At 37.2% G+C, this 23,253-nt stretch overlaps 1 protein-coding gene across 2 annotated transcripts; it reads right to left on the bottom strand.

Annotated features, from left to right (window-relative positions):
• Positions 1–371: 371 nt before the first annotated feature.
• On the bottom strand, positions 372–23,056 carry atp6v0a1b (ATPase H+ transporting V0 subunit a1b). Of its 2 annotated transcripts, none has more exons than XM_056738150.1 (22): positions 22,972–23,056; positions 21,800–21,957; positions 21,621–21,699; positions 21,139–21,236; positions 19,203–19,331; positions 19,011–19,093; positions 17,297–17,423; positions 15,750–15,832; positions 15,568–15,661; positions 15,096–15,308; positions 14,811–14,961; positions 14,514–14,653; positions 14,104–14,267; positions 13,864–13,954; positions 12,961–13,079; positions 12,647–12,863; positions 11,617–11,724; positions 8,474–8,578; positions 7,464–7,481; positions 4,991–5,108; positions 4,739–4,910; positions 372–1,193 (listed from the first exon to the last, which is right to left on the bottom strand). In XM_056738150.1, exons 2-22 carry the CDS (start codon positions 21,914–21,916, stop codon positions 1,100–1,102), a joined length of 2,520 nt encoding a protein of 839 aa, XP_056594128.1. In that variant the 5' UTR covers positions 21,917–21,957; positions 22,972–23,056; the 3' UTR covers positions 372–1,099. The 2 variants fall into 2 exon arrangements, with proteins under 2 accessions (XP_056594128.1, XP_056594127.1); XM_056738149.1 differs by having other exon boundaries at positions 8,474–8,665.
• Positions 23,057–23,253: the final 197 nt, after the last annotated feature.

Below are 23,253 nucleotides of genomic sequence, written 5' to 3' on the forward strand. Positions count from 1 at the left end.
CTTATAACTTTTGACACTAGGTGGCACTGTCATCAAACTTCAGTGAGGGGAACAAGATGTGCCAGTGATGATAAAAACAAGTTTCGTGTCAATCCACAAAAGTTTTGTAGCAATACAAAAACATTACCCATTTTGAATATGTCGATACGTTATATAAGAAATGCTTGATGAATCAAAAAGCTTTTAATACTCCTTTGCCAGGAGTGTCTCTAGCTTCTGTATACCTGATTTAATGCAAATGTTTTGCCAGAAATGCCCAGAAATGTCAGTTGCTAATTTTTTCCCCAAATATTCTTCTTTGTGTTAATCAGAACAAAGAAATGTGTACAGGTTTGGAACAGCTCGAGTTATCAAATGATGACAATTTTAATTATTGGGTGGTGTATCCCTTTAATTGTAATTTCACAATTGACAAAATTACCACAGACAACTTTTGACTCTTTGATTCTGATTATATAATTCATACTTTAAATGTGTGTTCATGCACAAACATTTACCTTTCACATCACTAACAATAAAGCAAAATAATAAAATTGAACAACAAAACAAATAGATAATTAAAGATTTCAAACATTTTGATATGCTTTTTTATGAGCAAAACACAACCAAGATAAAATAAATAATTCAGTTCTTTAGGCATATCTTGAGATATGTTGGTGCCCTTTTCTGTTACATGACAGTCATCATATGGGTCATGAAATGTCAGGATATTCTTAATAAGTATTAAAATTACTATATTATGAAATAATATAGCAACATTTTTTTTTTAGTTAAGCATTCACATCAATGTTTCTTTAGATAATGTACTGCAATTTCACTATTTACCGCACAATTTAGTAACATCAAATTATTAACTCCTTAATCAGTCACTGTTTGAGCACAAAACTTGATTTCTACCACCATTTTAAAATGCAACATCAATTACAAGAGCTTACACACGGATTACACGGTATTGTTCACATAATGTGGGAGCATAAATGCAGGTGAGAAAAGCTTATGGTGCACAACGGATCTCAACAACACACTTAGGTAACAGATACATCTGGTATCAATGAACCAGTGGGATTTCAAACATATCAAGTTGTGTTGTAGTGCCGTCTCACTCATCAAATCGACCATCCAGGATACTTACAAAGGAAAAAGGGACAAACTTGAAGCCCTGTCCTGTGTAAAATTTGTTCTGGAACTCCACCCTAGATGAAAGGAAAAAGAAGACGATATCAGGACATTTAATATCAAAAACACATGTGGCGTTATGTTAAACATCATTTACTAGCAGCTCCATTTACTTAAAAAAAAAAAAATTGTGTTCTGCTTTTTTGTCCTTTCATACCTCTAAGCTGTGCTGCTTATTTTTTTTAAACATTTGTGGCATTATTCTGTCTGATAAAACTGCACATTTTAGATTTTCCTTTTATTGTGGCAAGCCCCAAGGCAACACCTGTCCAATAATCATGCTGTCTAATCAGCATCTTGATATGCCACACCTGTGAGGTGGATGGATTATCTCGGCAAAGAAGTGCTCATTAACACAGATTTAGGCTGCGTTCAAATACCCTCACTTGTGGTCTTGGCTACTTGAGGGCGTGTGCATGCGACAGGAAGGAAGAGCACAAGTGTGTGCACAAGTGTGTCCAATGTCTTAAAAAGGACAAAGGGCAGTGCGCTTAACGTACACTAAACCCACACTAGCTTGAATATCACTTCGGAGCGGTATTAAGGCTAAGCGTATCCCATCATGCATCATGCTCTGGATATGAATCATGAGACTTTTTGCTCAGGTCTCACGAGATGTTGCGGAAAACTTTACAGTGTATATTACACTACTACTTTTTAGGGTACTACTACTCTTTTTTTTATTCTATGTTTGGCTAACTTGTGTTTTTCTTTTGTTTTGGGGTACAGCTTCTTTGATACAATACAAATAAAGCACTATAAAAATAAATCTGACTTTACTATATAATTAGATATAATTAGTAGTGTTGTATATTTTATTGGTGAAAATTCCAGTGATGTATTTTGTAAAACTGCTTTTTATCTCATAATGCGAAACACCACTTTAATTAACGTTACATTTTTGCACGAGCTAAGTGTGTCCCATCTGGTAAGAAATACTAAATGCTCACGAGATTTTTACGCCAACCAGAACACTAGGTCCAAAAACAAGAAATATGTCATGAAAGAGGGGAAGTCATCAAGTGCAATGACAGCAAGTGGGGGTATTTGGATGCAGATTTGGATAGATTTGTGAACAATATTTGAGAGAAATAGGCCTTTTGTGTACATAGAAAAAGTCTTTGATCTTTGAGTTCAGCTCATGAAAAATGGGGGCAAAAACAGAAGTGTTGTCTTTATAATTTTGGTGCGTTTATTTCAAAAAATATTTGAAAGGGGAAGTTTGGGTGGGACATATCAAAGAGCTTTTTATAATGGGAGTATATGGGGTCCGCCGTTCTAAGAGTTCCTAAAGCACATAATTCCAAAAAGCGGCACCTGGCCACATGTTGATGTTTCGTGAAGTGATCAGATGCATTTTAAATAATTGCAAATAAGCAACTCCCCATATGGAGAACATGTGGTCAATCCTCAAAAAGTGAGTGGACAACCAGAAGAGTACAAATTGTGATCAACTCAGAGCACTCATAAGGCAATAAAGGATTGCCATCAGTAATGTCTTGCCTCAGAAGCTACTATAAAGCATGCCTGAGCCAAAAACTGAGGTTGTGAAAAACAAGGCTCAACACTGTAAATATTGACTCTTTGCATATATCATTTTTTTGCCAATAGACGCCTTTAAAACTTAAAAAAGCTTATCAGTGTTTTCCAGTAGGCTATACTTTAGAAACATGTAGAAAAATGATCTACAAATTCAGAAGCAGCAAACCTTGCAAAACACAAAATTGATGTCAATGACAATACTTTTGGCCAGGACTGTATATGATGAAAATAAAATGTTTTTTTTATGCTACTCTTATACACATATACAGTACATCTATAGTGGAGTTTTGGTTCCTTACTCTCTTGGAGACTGCTAATTTTGTTTAATCCATAAATATAAACAACTTGCATTTAACAACATTTTTGTAAATACATGTATTTATTATATCTTTTCATGTGACAGAACTGAAGTAATGACACTCTGGTACAATGTAAAGTACTGAGTGTACAGCTTGTATAAAAGTGTACATTTGCTGTCTCTTCAAAATATCTCAACACACAGCCATTATTGTCTAAACCGTGAAAATGTCCAAATTGGCCCGAAAGTGTCAATATTTTGTGTGGCCACCATTAGTTTCCAGCACTGCCATAACCCTCTTGGGCATGGAGTTCACCAGAGCTTCACAGATTGCCACTGGAGTCTTCTTCCATGACGACATCACAGAGCTGGTGGATGTTAGAGACCTTGCGTTCCTCCACCTTCCATTTGAGGATGCACCACAGATGCTCAATAGGGTTTAGGTCTGGAGACATGCTTGGCCAGTCCGTCACCTTTACCCTTAGCTTCTTTTGGGGTCGTTGTCATGTTGAAATACTGCCCTGCGGCCCAGTCTCCGAAGGGAGGGGATCATGCTCTGCTTCAGTATGTCACAGTACATGTTGGCATTAATGGTTCCCTCAATGAAATGTAGCCTCCCAGTGCCGGAACCACTCATTCAGACCAATACCATGACACTCCCACCACCATGCTTGACTGTAGGCAAGACACACTTGTCTTTGTACTCCTCACCTGGTTGCCGAACCACACAAACACCATCTGAACCAAACAAGTTTATCTTGGTCTCATCAGACCACAGGACATGGTTCCAGTAATCCATGTCCTTATTCTGCTTGCAGGTTTTCTAGTGGATCATCTTTAGAAGAGGCTTCCTTCTGCGACGATAGCCATGCATACCAGTTTGATCCAGTGTGCGGCGTATGGTCTAAGCACTGACCCCCCACCCCTTCAACCTCTGCACCAATGCTGGCAGCACTCTATTTCCCAAAGACAACCTCTGGATATGACGCTGAGCATGTGGACTCAACTTCTTTGGTCGAGCATGGCAAGGCCTGTTCTGAGTGGAACCTGTCCTGTTAACCGCTGTATGATCTTGGCCACCGTCCTGCAGCTCAGTTTCAGGGTCTTGGCATTCTTCTTGAAGCCTAGGTCATCTTTATGGAGAGCAACAATTCTTTTTTTCAGATCCTCATAGAGTTCTTTGTCAAGAGGTGCCATGTTGAACGTCCAGTGACCAGTATGAGAGAGTGAGAGTGATAACACCACATTTAAAACACCTGCTTCCCATTCACACCTGAGACCTTGTAACACTTACTAATCTCATGTCAACGGGGAGGGAAAATGGCTAATTGGCCCCAACATTTTCACTTAGGGGTGTACTTATTTTTGTGGCCAGCGGTTTAGACATTAATGGCTGTGTGTTGAAGTATTTTGAGGGGACAGCAAATGTACACTGTTATACAAGCTGTACACTCATTACTTTACACTGTAGCATAGTGTCATGAAAAGTTGTCTCATGAAAATATACAATAAAATATTTACTCAAATGTGAGGGGATTACTCATTCTGTGAGATACTGTATGGCATGTCAATTTACTTTCAGTTGAGACAGCTCAAACTATATTTAGTCTGGGACTAGTCTTATACTGGGAATAGTATCTCTCAGTATAAAAACCTTAATAGGGAAACATCCATTAGAGCTCTGTTGTCAGAGTAGCATGTTTGCATGTGAGTAAATCTCACCAGTGCAGTCGCAGGGCATGCAGAAATGCAGACAATCCCTCCATGATCAGTAATATGCACACTGTCAGTGTGGCGAAAGCAGAGAAGATGATTGATAGGGCGAAGAATCCACCCCCGCTCCGGGAGGAGAGGCCGAGATGCATCACCATTCCCCACAGCACCTCAGACAGCTCTGACAGACAGACAAATGACATTTCAAAAAACATGCAGATGCTGTGTGAGTTTTTAATGTGTGTTTGTATGCGTACTCACGAGCATGGGCCAAACTAAGAGCCCAGAGCCGCAGGTAAGAGGCAGTGTTGGAGATGCATCCTAGGCAGTACTCTATAGTGTGAATGGCCTGATGGACGGCCACATCTCCAAAGTTAAACTACAGAGATGAGAAAAAATATTCAGTAAATAACTTTTAGTTTAATTTCAAATAAAATTATTTGTAAAGCCTGTTTAATTTAACTTAGTGTGAGTTCACCTAAAAATGGAAGATTCTGTCATCATTTACTCACCTTCCTGTCATTTCATACCTGTATGAATTTCTTTCTACTGCAGAACACAACAGAAAATATATTTAGAATAACATTATTATCCGGCACCCATTCACTTGCATTGATTTTGTGTCCATATATTAGAAGTGAATGGGTGCTCCAATGCACTTTTCGGAATACTTTTTTCAAAATATTGCATTTTGTGTTATGCGAAAGAAAGAAAGTCATACCAATTGAAATGACAAGAAGGTGAGTGAATGATGACAGACTTTTTATTTTGGGTAAACTATTCCTTTAAAAACTGAAGTTTTTAAGTTTAAGATGAAATACAGGGCATAATGGAAAGTTTGATTTGACAGGGCCTGGTTTCCCATGGATTCTTTTGTTCAGACTGCTGCATGGCTCGGTTATCATGTCGGAAAAGCTGATGTTACATTCCTCTACAGCTGAAGTGTGTTGCAGGATATCATAAAAAATAGAACGCACAAGCTATTGAGAGCATTGATACTGCCACAAATTACATTGTGCACTTATTTACCAACCCATGCTCTTTGGAAATACGTACATATGCCTACATTTCTGCGTAACCAACTCCAGGTACGAAATGACTGCATCTTTCGGATGGATAGTCCACTAGAGAATCACGTTTTTTTCTCATGTGGGTTTATTAAAAGTTATGAAGCAGACACGTGCACAAAGTAAAACAAAAGTTTGAGCACCTAACCCCACTCTTACCCTAAACTTTAACCTACCCACTTCCTAAACAAATAAAACATGCAACAAGCAAACAGAAGTCAGACCCATGTATATATTGCAAACACTGACCAAAAACAGTATAAAAGCATTACAAACAGGTTGCGTGGCATTACATGCTTCAAAAGCCCTACGATATCATGTGGTTTCAATCATCGACGATCACACTATTTCATTGAAAAGCATACACTCAAGGTTAGCATGTAACCCAATCAATTACGGCAAACTTAATGACGCAACCAATCACAAGACACACTGCCGAAGCTGATGTTTCCTTACGGTGCTGTAATGTCCTTCCATCTGAAAGATGCAGCGATTTGTACCTGGAGCTACGTATTTCAGGTTGTGCAAAAATTAAGGCAGAGTTCTGTTTAAATAAAATGTCATCCAATAAAATGTTACTTTATTTTAAATGACAAAATCATTTAAATTAAAATGTACATTATTAAATTCGAAAAGTATGGGTGTGCTGATTAAAGCTTAAGAGCTTCTCATATTCTCTTATTGAAACTAGCTCCAACTCGATTTTGTCATCTTTATAAAATGATTAATAAATGATTTATACATCAAGAATACCTTAAAGTGAAAACCATCTGTGATTATTTAAGTCTGTTTATGAAGTATTCGCATTGACTTTTAATGGGGATGAGCTTAAAGGGAGCACACGTGAGCTTAAGGAGCCGGAACAATATTTTATTAATACATTTTACATTAAACTTAAAGGACAAGCTTTTACTAAATAAATAATCTAGGACATGTATTAAGTTTTTATGTAGTTTAATATGAACAAAAATGTAGACAATTTCTATAAAACAATATTTTTTCATCTTGATGTTTCAGTGAAGGTCTATGATTTTCAAGGCCAGTGGAGTAATATATAAGTGTAGCACACAATCCTATACAGCTAGTGAGCTGACTGTGTTCTGGAGCGTCTGCTCTATTTTTAAAAAACAATCTTTACATTTAATTGTAATTATTTCCCACATCAATGTTCCATGTTATAATACGCAAATGTTTAAACTTGAATCTCTTATTATTGCAGTAAGCAGTGCTTCTAACCAAATATAAGGTGTAAACATCTAAAAACTGCACATGTAAGGGGCCACTCTTTTGGTCAAAGTTTTCATAAAGCTTTCAGAAAGGGTGAACACGTGGACACTCATATCTCCGTGTGTAACAGTCCAATTGATTTAAAATTACAGGAGGTGCGTCAGAAAAAAACACATAAATTGTTTTTCTTTTTACAAACTGAGCTCAAAAATGGAAGTGTGCTTAATGGGTACGTGAGCTTATAAGGGACATTTACCCTATACAACGGTGGTCTAACCCTTTTTTAACACTGCACAGACGTTTGAACAAAATACAACCAACATTTTTAACCTACTTCAATTTAGATGTACGACTGGGGAAAAATAAGTAAAATTTAATTAAACTGGAAGTGCTGTTGGACTTGTGTTAGTGTTAGTAACTATATGAAAACAATTTCTTACCGGTTCCTCCTCTGAATGCTTGAAGAGTAGAGAGCAGAATTTTAGATATGTAATCAGAGGAAAATAAACATTGGTGATTATAAAACTGCAAGAACTGATGAAAATAACTGACCACTAATGATGAACAAAACTGCAGTGTTATAAATGCATCAATTACCAAAAAGTGTTTACTAGAGGTACTAAAATGACAAGTATATATAGTGTAATAATAACTGGAAAATCTTTTATAAAAATAAATAGCTTTCAACAACAAAAATTGGCTACCCATTAAGTACCATATAGTTTTATAGTAAAGTACTTCTAATCACTTATAAAGCATTAAACAGTTTAGCTCCCACATATCTAACAGAGTTTCTATCACGCTACAACCCATCACGTTCTTTACGATCACAAAACTCTGGACTTCTGATAGTACCTAGTATACCTTGATCCAATCAATGGGAGTATAACTTTTTCATATGTAGCACCTAAACTCTGGAATAGCCTTCATCATACTATTCGAGGGTCAAAGATGTTATTTGTTATTTTAATTCTTATACTAACTGTTGTTTGTTTTTGTCTTTCTTCATGTAAAGCTGCTTTGAGACGATGAAACATTGTGAAAAGTGCTTTATAAAAAAACTGAATTGAATTCAAATGTACAGTATAATAATTATTTTTCACTTTTATCTGCTTGGCACATGATGTGGAGCAGAGTGTTCAGAGCAATGTTAAATGTTACAACAGAGGTTGAAAATAGTTTGTACATTCCAGCGGTGTTGATGTTTCGAGTAAGTGAGTCAGAGAGCTCCTATGGTAGAGAAATTGCTCTTGTGTTTACAATTCTTAAATCACTGCAGGAGCAGAAACACTGGTTTACAACATTTCTTTTAGACGAATACAATAATCTAAAGGCTCTTATGTAAAGAAAAAGGCTTCAGAAACATAAATATATATATATAAATATATATATACACATGTATATATATATATTCCATGTATAATGTAGGGACATCAAAAGCTCCACCCACCTCGTCTCCCTCCTCCTCCTGTGAGAGCTGGTCATGGTCTATGATCTCTGCCTCGTCCTCCGTAGGCCCGTTTCCAATCCGGACGCCACCAAACTTCTGTGTGCCCTGTTGGGTGAGTCCGGTGGGTGAGCTGGTGCCTGTCTGCTCTAAAGTTTCTAGATTCTCAGCAGGTCTTGCTTCCCTCATCTGGGACTAAATACAAACAAGGTCTTTGTGGCTATCAACATGCCATGAACTGCCTGACTGAATGATGTTTGTGCTCTGGCTTTTTGGGGCACCCACCAAACACACGTGACATATTAGTCAAACATAAACTAGCAGGTAGATCTGTGCGCATTAAGCCGTGAGTCATAGCCATCCACTGACCATGTGCCTGCAGAACACTCCACAGGTTAGCAAAAAACAACTTTAAAAAAGATTATCTTTTCTGCATGTACTATTTATATATAGCTATGTGTTTTTTTGTATACTGTGAGCTAACAATATTTCTTTCAAATTTCAAATAAAAATATTGCTTCTATTTGCATTTATTTGCAAGAAACTGGAGAAACCGGTGAAAATAACAGACAAAATGCTCTGTGTTTTTTCAAAAACCGCAAAGAAAAGAAGATCATATTCACTTTCAAGTCCCAGTGAATCACCTTGGAATGCATTGCATTATTTGATGTGTTGATGCAATTTCAAATAAAAAATGCAGAGAGAGTGAGACAATTGAGGGGCCCCGCCCTCTTTTAAAATAACCAATATGTCACGCCCTATGTTGCATATTGCAGTGACGCCGCCATCTTGGGAGGATAAAACTCCACTGCTATTATTGTTTTGATATGTACTGTTACTTGTTTTGTATGATATATGGAGAAATCAAAAGTGAAAGAACTCTGCGTAATGCTATTGCAGTTTTTAACACACCAAGACCGAACTTGCATAGTTATATTTCCTAATCAAAAAACAAAACACTGCATTGATCACTCAAGCAGCAAATCTCCTAAAATGGCTAATGTTTAACGGCTAATGGCTAACTGAACTAATGTTTTATGCGGGCAAATATAGTACTATTGAATAGTGAAGGATGGAAAACACAGAATTCAGAAAAATTAAAACAGAATTCTTATTGTTGTTATTATCCCTCATATTGCAAGCCATATCCCTCCAGCCACTCATTTTGGATGCTTTTTATGAACTGGCCCCCATGACAAAATAATTGAATAGCCCTGATGTAGGACATGTAATGAGCAAATAGAACAATATAGCACAAAAAATGTGTAAACAAGTTGCTGAAATATGGCACAGCTTCAGCAGCTCTGATAGTGAAGGGGGCGGGACTCTCCTGATTCTAGAACGTTTTTGATTGGACAAAAACTTTAGAGGCAGATGTCATGAATTTTATTTTATTTTTTACAGCCACGTGCCAGACTGTCAGTTTTGAACGCTTTTCTCCAAAATGCGAACTTTGTCAGCATTTCAGTTTATTGACGTCCTTAAGGCTAACTTATTTTTAATAAAAGGAAGAACATTCATTTTGATATCATTGGGACTTTAAAGTAATACCACAGTAATATATGTACATGTATTTAGGAAAAGTTCAAAAATAAATTTTTCATGCGATGACCTGGATTTTCATCACAATTGTGTGGAATGCTTGATTGGCAAGTCGCAACATTTGTAGGTTCGTTATTCCCAGATAACAACCAGTCAAAAGTAAAAGCACACAGCAACCCGGATTCAGCAAATAATTTTTACAGTTTTTTTTTACAAATTAAATAAAAATATGTCTTTTGATAAAAATATATTATATTATATTATAGACAATATATTAACAAATGATTAAACCAAATTGCCTGTTAGTGACATTTAAGTGTCGTTTCTTAACTTAAAACTGAAAGTAAATGTTTTTTCCTCGCAGAAGGTCTGCATTGGGTACAAATTTGCTAATAAAATATTTCAAATTCACATTTTGAAACATTTCACATGTTCAGTTTTTTAAAATGTGGCAAGTAGCCGTGTAATAAGAGGGGTATTCTAAGCAGCAAGCTGTAATCGCAAAATAAGCGCCTTCAGAGTGATACAAGACCCTCTGCCTGGCGTCCTTTCCTGATCACAACCGGCTGCCTGTTTATTACCCCTTACTTAATGCGCCTTGTCATGCTGTGAGTCTTTCACGTTGCTGTTGGATGACTTTGTCACTCCTAAGGTTTGACTTTGTTGAAACTCAACAAACACTAGACTAGAATGGACACAATACATCTAAAAATGATGATTAATTTAAAATTTGGAATGGTCTCTTTTTTTCTGAAGCTGTATATGCTACAATTGATAATGCTTCTACGGTAGGGGGCGCTGTTACACATCTTCCGAAAGACTACAGCTTCTACAGATCAAAAAACAACAACAAATATTCTTGCTGTTTTGAAAAAAACTTTTGAACAAAAAACTACCCACATTCAACGTATGAATAAATAGGCTAAACATAGTATTCAGGGGGGTCATTAAAGTTTTGAATAAAGACTTGTTTTTAAAATGCTTCTAGAGAAAAGTTGAATTGTTTTCATTGCAGTTTAAAAAGTCTAAATTGATCCATTCCACAGAATTTTGCAGATTTTCTCTACAATTCAAGATGTGAAACAAATATACAGACTCTGTGGTCTCTGATCGCAGGAACCCAGGATATAAGCTTTCCACACAAAATTGAGCCTCATTATGAGTTTGACACTTAAAACGACTATCTTACCTGTAAAATGTAATTTACTCTAAACATGGAACACAAATAAATAGCATGGTAGGTGCCCCAATGGGCCAAAACAAAGTTAGTATCTTCTCTACCACAGGAGCATTCCTACCTAACCGATTGAAAATCAGGGCATGCATGAATTTAGACAAAATTGGCTTTTGTCCCATGGCATGCTGTTAGACAACATCTGAGAAAACAAAACGTTCACCATCTGGAACCTCACATGACCCAGGAGAATACAGTTTTTGTTTTTCATGTGGGAATATTTGTGCGATTTTAGACTTTTGTACTTGTCATAGAGAGTGAAACAAAACAAACTTCCTTTCAACATTCCATTCAACTTGCAGTGTCCTCTGGTTTACTGTTCCTGACATGCACATATCAATTAAAAGACAGTATGACAACATAAACATACCAAGTGTTTCTTCCACAGGTGCTGACGGCGCAGGATCATAGTCTTCACCACCAGCATAAACGGCACGCACGCCAGAGCTATCAACACCAAGAGGCACTGAATCGCCATCTACAGACAGACAGACAAAATCAACTGATGCGTGTTCACAGGTGTAAAACTGATGTGTAAGCAAAGATAAAAATATAAACAAGATGCACTACGGCCATTATAATGAATGGTAAGGAAAGAAAGGCTCAGCACACTTGCTATCTCGTGACGTAAGGAATACTGTTTCCGGGTCCAAACCTCCACTCGTTTCAATGGAGGATTATTTAAGCAGCTGTTTACGAGCCCCGTTTATTTATATCACACATTTAATCAAAAGGTTTATAAACTCACGGTGTACACCACAATATTAGACATATATTGTAATAATTTGTATAAAATAAACCACTTTGTGGCTATTTTTGATTCCGTTGTAGAGCTAAAGGATGTAATCGGGGGTTTTCGGCAAGTCACGGCATTATTGTCCATCAGCATTTTTGTTATTTGTTCATGGCATCTGATAGAGCGGTTGGACCCGGAAGTGGTAAATGACATTCAATATATGGTTGGTGTGTGACATCAGGCTTAATAGCGGATATGGAAAGTCCCGTCTACGAGTAAAAACAGACAATCATCGATCAATAAAGACTGACAATTCTCTGGGGCGAAGCTTATGTGAGGCATTTGCCAGCCTGTGCTCATGCACAATTGCTGAATCGACCTCAAAGAAGGTGTTTAGCACAATTTAAGCTTAGCAAACCAACTTTAAAGTACAGCCCATAACAGGTTTAATCATTAATCAGAAATATGCTATTTAGATAAGAAATATCTGCCTTTCATCATTCAAGGAGATAGGACTGTTGACTTGCTATGAGTTAAATAACTGTCCAGAGGCGTTGCAAACATGGCCGCCGAGTGGCACGACTTCTGTATACAGACTTTGGTATAAGTCATCTGTTTAACTGTTGTTTTACATTTAATGAACCTGCATGTGTATGAAGGTTACCTGTCCTCTGTACAGGGGTTTGTTGGATGGATCATTGTAGTTGAACAGACACATATTGATGAATGCAATAAGCAGACTGGGAGCATCTTTGGAGGTCGCTGCATCGTAAGCCGTCCACTTATAAAAGATGAGCAAGATCAAATACCCAAAGAGACTGCTCATGAACACAATCTCTGGGATAAAACCTGTGTAAATGTTCAGAGGTTTCTTAAAGTACCTAAAGGACAAATGGAAAAAAATGAAAAGCAATTTCAGAGAAAACCGATCTACATATTTACCGTTAAAGTTAAAATCTGGTTGGTCCACACACTTACAGGTGATTGAAGAGGGAAAGTGTGACTCCAAACAGCATGTGGATGACTCCCAGAATGACCGACATCTTCATCTTGAACGAGTTGAGGAATGTCAGCTTATTTGTGGCAATGTTCCAGATCTAAATCAGAGATACAATCAGAATAACTAAGATGCTGTGCAGTTTGCAGCTTCTGTTGAATGTCATAGTAATCAAAGACATAATAAAAACATATGACTGTGAATTGGCTGCTATGGTCAATTGCTGCGTTAAACCAACAAGCAAAACTCCCTTGTATTAACACACACAAGTTCACAGTGGAGGTGCACATTTTTAGTGTCAAAAGGACAAAACAATACAAAATTAAAAGCTCTAAAGTTAGACATAGAACATAAATCAACGTCATAATGAATTGTGAAATATCCACTAACTGTGCCTGTTATTCACAGGGAATCCACTTGATGGCATCATGTTTAGTCATTTATTATTAACATACAAGAGAATCAAAAGCATAAAAGAATAAAATAACCACATGCTAAAGTGTCAATTGAGAAAAAACACTAGAAAACAAAGTATTTTATTTAAATCTCTGAACAAATAATTATATATATATATATATATATATATATATATATAAATGTAACTTTTGTTTGAATGATTGAAATTGATGTAAGTCACAAAGTATAAAATAGGTTAAGATCAACCGCAGCTGCACTATTCATTTATATGTGTAGAGGAGTTTTGCTAGGACTGTAATGGTGGCGATGTTGATGTATGATCCAGGAACCAAAACATCTCATTCATGTAATAACCTGAGAATTTTGTGACACGTGTAAAGATTACACATTTCATAAGGAAATTCACACTTCATAGGCGTCTCATTGCCCAGGGTTTGTAAATGTGTAAAATGTGTCATTTGACATACAGGGTCAATGCCCAAAGGATAGGGGCCACCAAACACTCCAGGAACTGCAGGATCTAACTGAAGAACAGGGTTGCTTTCCAGGGTCTTGAACCTACACACACACACACACACACACATACACAAAGAGACAGAAGAATTGTAAATTTGTGTTATACTGTGTTGTCATTTTTTTCAGTCGATCCAGCTGTTAGATACTGCTTCACTGTTTAACTGATTGACATTTTAATAATCTGAACGTACGTCCAGTTCGCAGTCTCGTAGGTAAACATGGGTCGCACGCTCCAGCCAGAGCTAAACATGTTGAGGGACTTAGAGAAGCAGTCATTATATATGAGCCCGGTGTAGACAGAGAACATCCCCATCAGAAGTATTATATAGCGGCCTGCGAATATCATGTTGAACATCTACACACACACCAAATGGGAAAAGAAAAAAGAGAAAATATATAATACATGTATTAGTGTCAAAGTTAAAACCACATGACATGAATTTACTAGCAAATAGCATCATTTATATTCACAAAAATTATGCATCTCTTAATTAGTCTTTGTTATTACACAGAAGGAGACTATACTGTATAAAACACTGGTAGGCATGAACTAATCAAATTAGATTTTTCTGTTAAGTGATAATGTTTGATAAGGTGACACCTCATTGTCGCTTTTCTGAGCGAGCAGGCGAGTCTCTCTGAGGACGAGGTAAAGAGCCGCACATGTAATCAGCACGCCGTGACCCATGTCACCAAACATCACAGCAAACAGGAATGGGAATGTAATGATGGTATAGGGTGCTACAAAAACAATACATTGAAAAAACATCCAGTCATACAAGTTTGGGACCGTAATGTTACATGAGAGTTAAAAGCTGACTGCATATTCTTGCAACTGAATTGTTCAATTTTGTTCAAGCTGACAGTGTTCAATGAAAAATGTAAAAAAAGTTGGTACCTGGGTTGATTTCTCTGTAGGTTCCAATCCCATAGGCATCCACAATGTTCTGAAAGCCTGATGTAAACTTGTTGGTCTTGTTGAAAGTTGGTGGAGTCTGTTTGGTTTGCATTCGGTTCAAGATGGAGGGAACTGTGGATCCGCTACGTTCCTACACAAATGAGATATACAATTTATAAACAGATTTCTAGCTTAAAAGATAGTTTTTAGAGAAAATTTCACACATAAATGACTAAAACAAATTCGGGCAGACGTCATTGGTTATTATTGATAAATATGACTTACTGTTCCCCTGCGCAGGGCGAACTGAATGGAATCAAGGTCAGATACAGGGCACCAGACCTCAGCGATCAGACATTTCTGTGTAACGTCGATGTTACAGAGGTTCAGAGTGTGATAAATGGCCTTCATCTTTCTCACTTTAATAAACCACACACGTATGGTTTTAGCGGCAGCCTGCAAAACCCTCTGCCGGTGGTCCTCAGTTTGATTCAAAACCTATACAATGAGAAAAAGAGTCTCTCTGTCTCACTGATCAGTGTCACTTTCAAAATAAAGACAAAATGAGTTATATGATGTAAAAGGTATGTTAAGATTATCATAACAAAACATGACTGTTGTGCCAAACAACTTAATATTTGGTGATATATAGCATAGCACTAAATATATGTTTTGGTGGTCTCAGTTTGACAATCGATTAGAAGTGAGGTGTTTATCACTGACACTGTCTTTACTAAGACAGCATTGGATCATATACCATCTGGAGGTCATCAATGCGGGTGTTGACGCCGGCTGCCATTTCTTTTCTCTCCTGAGGAGTCTCAGGGCAGGGGTACAAAGACGCACGGAACCTGTAGAACAACTTCAAGATTAACCCTGTCTGAATCATAATAATAAATAACAGAGGTAAAAAACACCTCTTTAAGCTTTGTAGCATACCCTTCACAGATCTTTCTCACTCTGTTCTTCAGCTGGTCTCCTTGGAAGAAGATGATAAACACAGACTTGTGCACCTGATCTCCCTGTGTCGAATAAACAACCATAAACATCAATATTTACTCATTTTAGTGTTATCCTAGGTGTTTTATAACTATTGGGTCCTACTGGGTCAATTACCCAAAAACAAATGCATTCATTTATCAGAGAATTGTAAACTATGAGTCCCAAATCATTCTGCACTATTCTACACCATTTTGTGTGATTAGTGCATTCACATTGAAAATTCTCAAAAAAGAAATGCACTTTAGGTTGATGCTTATTCAAATGAAAATATAAAGTGTGCAACTCTCGACACTTCACCCACTTAACGGTCCTAGTTTCACCTTTTGAAGCTGAAGAGAGGCGAGGCTATCAGACATTGCTCTAGCAAAGTTCTCCTGCAGAGTGATTACGCTTAAATCTGATGGTGACTGAAGTCATGCTTGACAAAACAAATGGTAATTAACTTCATTAAATTTACAATATACAAATTGATGATATAGACTTGCATTGTCTTGTGCGGTTGATGTCATTTGCCCAAATATAATTCCCGTTAGTATAATACCATTAAGTGTTCCATTTGGGACGATAAGACCCCTCCTTAAATTCATACCCTAGATGGTTGAGTCCATAGTGTATAGTTTAAAGGGGGGATTTAAACGCTGTTTCATGCATTCTGACTTCTTTACAATGTTAAACCTGCTGGCTACTCATGCTGAACATGTTCAACTTGTCAAAAAGTTGGACACATAATGTAGTATTTCTGTGCTTAATACACTCCCTCAAGGTTCTTTTAGGTTTAGAAAGTTTTTTTTAACATGAAAAAACGTTACATCAACACTTTTCTTAGTCCCAAATTGGGCAATTCTCCTGGAAAAGGACACCCACGACTAGGCCAAAGAAATAGCCCACCCACTTGACAACCGACGAGCGATAGGAAGACCCGCTTGCGTCATGATTGGCTGCGCTGTGGGCCTGCAGCTGCAGCTTGTTACTCTTGTGATAGTGAGAGGAGTTGAGGTGAGTAAGTTTGTTCACTGCATTACAGTGAAGAATGTAATATAAAGGATTCATATAATGCTGGATTTGAAGATTGTTTGAAACTGATAGATGGAGCGGTCCCAGAGCTTAAAGATGCTGGACATGAACCGCACGCGGTAAATGAAACTAGGTCATTTGTCTGTGTTTTGATGGAAATGGGTGCATATGTGGACAACGTAAACAACACACAGTTATAGTGAATCAACAGTTATGCAAGGGTAATGCGATGATGTATTGTGTGCTGTTGATTTAGTTCCTCCCCTTCGCATAATGTCTGTTTTCTGAAATTATGGTACAGCTGTATCTATCTTTTATAAATGTGATCAAACTAATTATTCTTCGATGATACGAAGTATGCAATATAGATTCTCAAGATTAATATGAGATTGGCAGAAACTGCGTGTTCAACCGGACCTTTAAATGCATGGTGTATAGTATTAAAGTCATTTGGAACTATTGACACTGACTGTTGTGGGGTCCTCAAGAGGGTCCTCAATCTCTGCCTGTCGTAAAAAGACATTTCCACGGCAGACTCTCCACAGCATCCTCTCAAATGTCGGGATTCTCTCACGGTTTATTACTCCAGCCACAAACCTAGAGAATAATAAAGAGATGTGTTATAATTAGAGTTCATGCATGTGCTCAGCTTTACCCTGATTCTGAATTTACTGTATTTAGTGGAAATGAGGATCAAAAGAGCTTAGATGACTAGATTTGTATAAAATATAGTTTGTAATATGTTGTTGTAATGAGAATAGAATAAAGCTAAATACTGCAATTGTTTATATTGTTGCAATGCTCATTTGAGAAACGTTATTTTAAACTTGAATAATGTGTTGAATAGCATATTGTTGCAGTTGAATGAAGACTGCTAACAGGAAGCATAAAATGTTACTGGTATTAAATTAAATATCATTTTATTTATAATAATATATGTAGTCAATTTCTCATCATCAACAGCATGTAATGGAATATGATGCCAATACAAATGCATGACAAAAAGGTAATCCAAAAGAGTTCTTAAATAAATTCACAAAAATGGCAGGAGCAAACGCACACGTGACAAAAAATAAAGTAACCGACAGAACGGGGTAAAAATAACAAAACCAATGAGTGACTAAACTGAACACAGGTGAAGTAAATGACAGAACAATAGAAACAAGGACAAAGAGAGAACACATTCAGTGCGTTTACATGCACAAAATAAACAGATATCTATTGAAAATCAGCTTAAAACCTGTTGGACTAAGACGGTTATACTTGTTAGGCATGGCTCCGGTTATGCTTAATAAGCTGATATCAAGTAAGGTCATTTTAAAGCGTAAACAGTTTTATTTTGGTTGGGGAAAGCTCATAAACGCCGTAAGCAAATCCCACATTTTTTGCCCATCACTCCGATTTTGGGGTGCATGAAAACGCCTTTACCGGTTTTCTCTCAATTTTGTTATCTATCCACATGTCTGACAGCGCAATAGTAAAAGTAATAGTAAAATAGTAAAAATAGTATTATTAGTTGCCTTGTCAAAACAAGGCGAGTCAGCATTTAGACATCAGTATCTGGAATCTGGTTCCAGAAGACATCAGATGTTCACCAACAGGAGCTACTTTTAAATCCAGATTGAAAATACACTTGTTAAACTGTGCATTTACAACCTGAGCACTGTGCTGGTTTACATCAACTGCACTTCTATTTATGTTTCTTTTTCTTTTGTTCTTATTTTTTTATACATATAAACTCACAATTTTAATAAAATGGATTGCTGTCTTATTTTTTCTTAAAATCTAAAGTTGTATTTGTGATCTTAAATTATTTGCATTTAAAAGATATGTCTTATTTCTCTTTGTCAATCATTTTACGTCACTGCATTCAAGAAACCCGGCAAGTCTCAAACTTCCATGAAAATGCAGATTTCAGCGTAGCCATTTTATTACTATCCATGTAAACACGTGAAAACAGATTTCGTTTTAAGCAGATCTTTGATGGATATCCGTTTATTTTGTGTAAACGCAATCAGGGAAGACTCCAAATAAAGACTATGACTGTAACACAGTAATTGCAAATATTTAAACTTTGTTCATCCTAATCCTAACAAGGCTCAAACCCATCACATAAAATTATTTTTGCAGTCTTTCTTTACTGGATTGCAGTTTACATAGTATTTATGTTAGAAACAGACTCACCCAAGTCGCAGTGGGGCTCCACGGCCTGCCTCACTGGGGTCAAGCAGAGATGAAGACTCCTCCAACAGGTTGGGATCTTCCATCTACAGATGAAACAATATTCTTGATGTGCATCTCTTTGTGTTGTAATTATTATTTTGCAATGTCATTTTTTGTGTTGAATGTTTTGCTTGAACATGGTCAGGAGCAAACCTCATCAAAGAACTGCTGCGTACGTCTGAGGATATGCTTGAGTTCGGTCAGCTCCAGAAAGTTCTTCTTTAGAGCCTCCTGGTTTGTGTTGATCTCTTTCAATTCATTCTCAAGTTTCTCAAATGTTGCCTGCCAATTAAGGATGAAAATATAAGCGCACAAAAACATACGCAATGTTTTGTACAACCCTAGAACCAAATTATGATGAAAACAAACAGAGAAAAAGATACAACAATGTCACGATCCCCCGTTTGACCGTCATTCCTGGAGCATTACATTTCCAGGGATCACCCACTGCCCTCACCCTTCGCCTGCACAGTTACCTTCATGAGCGCACCTGACTGCCATCACCTCATCTTCACATATATATATTCTGCATTGTCTGTTAGTCTTGAAGGGGTATTCTCTGCTGTTAGACATGAGGATGTTACTGTGTTCCTGTTTTCTTCTATGTACTTGGATAATTAAAAGACGTTTATTACTATTTCTGGTTCCTTGTGTATGTATTGTGCACATACTTAACAAATACGTTACAAATACGGGCTTGGAGATGTCAACCAAAATATATAAAAAAATCTAATCTTACATTATACTTTAAATTTTCCAGAGCCATGTAATATGTAGTGGTGGGCCGTTAACGGCGGTGAGACTCTTATCGCGCGATAAAAAAAATGTCGCCGTTAATCTATTCTCAAAGTTGGGTTGGGAGCTGGATCTATACTACGCAAGCTATGATGACTTTCACCTTGATATTTTAGCGCGGATGTATACCAGCTTAACTGCACTGTACGGGGCGAGAACGAGATTTTTCAACTCGCGTGATTCGCGTCATTCGCGCCGCCTCATCATCTCATAACCAGGGCTTCATTCGCGCGATTCGCGCCGCAAGTAGGTCTATTGCCTCTTTGCATTAACATATAAATCACTCGCGCTTGACACGCCATTCGCGTTTGGTCTGAACACAACATAACGTTACTGTGAAATTACCGCATCAAACGTGACGTGCTAACATGGATGCAGCTATGAAGCCGCCGGGTTTGCTTCAGGGAATATTAATTTTTAAGAAGCTTCCCAATAGAAAAATCGACAAGACTAAGGTTGTTTGCACCTTGTGCAATGCGGAATTGGTTTAAAAAAAAACACATTCTCTCAACAGGTAGTGGACTAGCTTTAGTTGAAACCAGTAACTTTGTATTGAGATCTAATGTATTATGACTCCTGTATGACACATCGCTTGTTGCTCCCTCACTCTTTGTAAGTCGCTTTGGATAAAAGCGTCTGCTAAATGACTAAATGTAAATGTACTGTAGGAGCTCTTCCAGTCTCAATTACCACCTAAACGCAAATCATCCCTTAGCTAATGCGGAAGTAAACACAAGTTCATCTTATTGAACATAATTTAATTTTCATCACCAATTATCATAGTAGAACAGCTTTCTCAAGCAGTTTCTGATGCATTTTGGAAACAGGAGATGAGCCCCTGGTCTAATGCGCCAACTGACTTGAGAAACCCGTTCTCAAAGACTTACTTTTAGTCATTATTTGGGTAGCACACATATTCTGAATGCCTTCGGCAGAATTCAAATGAGCCATTTAATAAAATTTAATAAAATTAATCTATGCCCACCACTAGTAATATGCTGTGTAAAGATTAAACCAACATTTAAACTTTAATTTAAACTAATTTAAATCCTGGCCTCAACTTGAAATTTAACTAAAATAAATATTTTAAATACAAGCATAATGAGGAAATGATTTGCCTCCAAAATGGCAATGTTGGGATGTGTCAGCTCTGACAAATCAAGGTTTTTGTCAGAAAATGAATATCTATTTGAGTCTTTTTAAATCCCCTGTTCTATGATGACAATAAGAGCATAAAGATTTGAATGATGGTTTTTATTTGGGGGTGAAATGTGAAAGTAAAAGATGAACTCACCTCAAGGTCAATCATGTCTCGTGGGAATGGGACTTCAGGATTCTCACCGGTATCCATAGTTGGAATGTTGGCTTTCTTAATCTCCTTCTCAACAAACCCTACAGAGCACAACACCAGATATGATTTAAATAAAGTATTAACTGTATTATATGTGATCTTTTGTTTTGCATTTAGTTTATAAACTCTTATTTTGAGGTTCTTTTTTTTTTCCTCTCTTCCCTTTGTTAATGCCAGTGCCTTGTGACCCCCATTAGTTTGTGTACTTAATCCCACATATTGGTCTTGTTTTTTTTTCTGGCATTCTTTGTCTGGCTCCTAATGAACACTGTTGTGTGGGTTAGTTTCTTATTTTCAGTATATTTGCCTGCATTTATACTTAATGAAATAAAATGGCCAAACAAGAATACCCAAAGGAGTTATACGTTTATAGGTCTCAGCGTGTGTGTGTGTGTGTGTGCATGTGTGTGTGTTTATCCACTCACTGAGCTTTCTGTCCATCTCCTCACAGCGTCTCACTTCATTCACAAACTTTCTTTGAAACACGTTCACGTCAGGGTTGAGCTGCAAGAGACAAAGGTTTTACTTGCCATCTCATGGATAAATACAGACAGAAGACAGTATATAATAAAAAAGGAACCAGGAAACAGGTATCTGTACTCACATCTCTAAACTGGACCATGCCAAGTTCTCCCAGTTCACTGACGCAGCAGTAGGCTGCTTCGGACTGGAGGAAGAGCTGGGCCAGAGTCATCTCCTCGCTGCGAAACAACTCCCCCATGATGCTGAACGTCAAGTATTTTACCCCAAATTACGATCAGCCTGAAAGTGTGACAGATGAATTAGACTTTATACTTATAAATGTATATAATTATATACGCACACTTTATACTTATAAACTCCTTGATAGATTATAGGTTTATTATTTTCATCAAATGTTTCTGGACATACCAAACCGTTTTATGTTTACCATATGGCTAATTCATCATTTAAATTATTTAATCTCATTCATTAAATTCATCTTATTTTAATTAAATCCACATTCTGGTAGCTATCTCAATTTGATTATTGCAAAGTAATATTAACTCTCCAAAAGATATCTAAGGGCAACAGCAGTACAGTTGACGCATCGACAGCCGATTGGCTGATTACAGGGTGGATTCATTGAGCTACTTTTGCCTCTCTGATAGCTGATTGGCTGGTGAGTTTAACATCCCTCAAATAACTGAACGCCGATTGGCTCAGTAAGCCTTGCATCTCACCGATCTGGTTGGCTGAAAAAGTCAGCATCCCCGCATCTCTGCTGCACTGTCCTTCATCCCTGAAGGACGCCATTGTGCGCTACTCTCTCAGTTTATCCCGCACTAACAATCATTTTATCAGAGTTGATGATATTGTATTACAATATTAACGTTCATGCTCTCGTACAGGAGCTGTAAAAGACGCACTCCACAATTACGCTAATAAAAAACCAGTGACATAGATCAGTTAATGAAATAGAGCTCATAGTCCTATTATTAGCGAACCGGAATTATTTAATCGGTGGTAACATAACTGTGCTAAATACAACAAGTCAATTAATATATCAGACAGACTGACGGAAATTTCCCTCAAATTCTCATTCAATCGTGTAGAGAAATTAAAATGAAGTTCCCCTAAAATCTAGCAAGAGATGCTGAAGAAAAAACAGGACCAGCTCATTCATTCAAGCATCCAGTAACGTTAATGCAATTTAGCCCTAGTTCACCTCATTCATGCACACATCATCGCATTGATAAGGTATTTAAAGTGTAAAAGGTGTAAAGAGCAAGATATGAACATATTCAATGTTTTTACCGTGCTGGGTGTCCTCAGTATCAGATCTCTTCACCTCTGCTATTATCATCAGACCTCCTCCATGACGTAACGGCTGATGCAGCCCGAGAGTCACGTGATGGGATTTGCTGTTTGCGTAAGGAAATTGATGCTTCTAAACAATAAAAAATACCAAAGATCAGTTTAAGTATGTATATTATGCGTCTTTTGGTTTAAACATAATTTATTCAAATAAATAGGCCACTTTTCCTGCACTAACAATCAACATATATAATCTAGGCTATGTAATAATAATATGTGGGT

The sequence above is a fragment of the Triplophysa dalaica genome, chromosome 23 (genome assembly GCF_015846415.1).
Source record: "Triplophysa dalaica isolate WHDGS20190420 chromosome 23, ASM1584641v1, whole genome shotgun sequence".
In the NCBI taxonomy this organism is placed as follows: Eukaryota; Metazoa; Chordata; class Actinopteri; order Cypriniformes; family Nemacheilidae; genus Triplophysa; species Triplophysa dalaica.

Excerpts from the sequence above, each read along its gene's own strand:
- atp6v0a1b (XM_056738149.1), bottom strand. The coding sequence starts at position 21,916 with ATGGGGGAGTTGTTTCGCAGCGAGGAGATGACTCTGGCCCAGCTCTTC. Across the intron at positions 14,962-15,095 it reads TCGCCCTGCGCAGGGGAACA|GAACGTAGCGGATCCACAGT; the intron begins GTAAGTCATATT and ends TCATTTGTGTAG. Across the intron at positions 1,194-4,738 it reads CATGCCCTGCGACTGCACTG|GGTGGAGTTCCAGAACAAAT; the intron begins GTGAGATTTACT and ends CCTTTCATCTAG.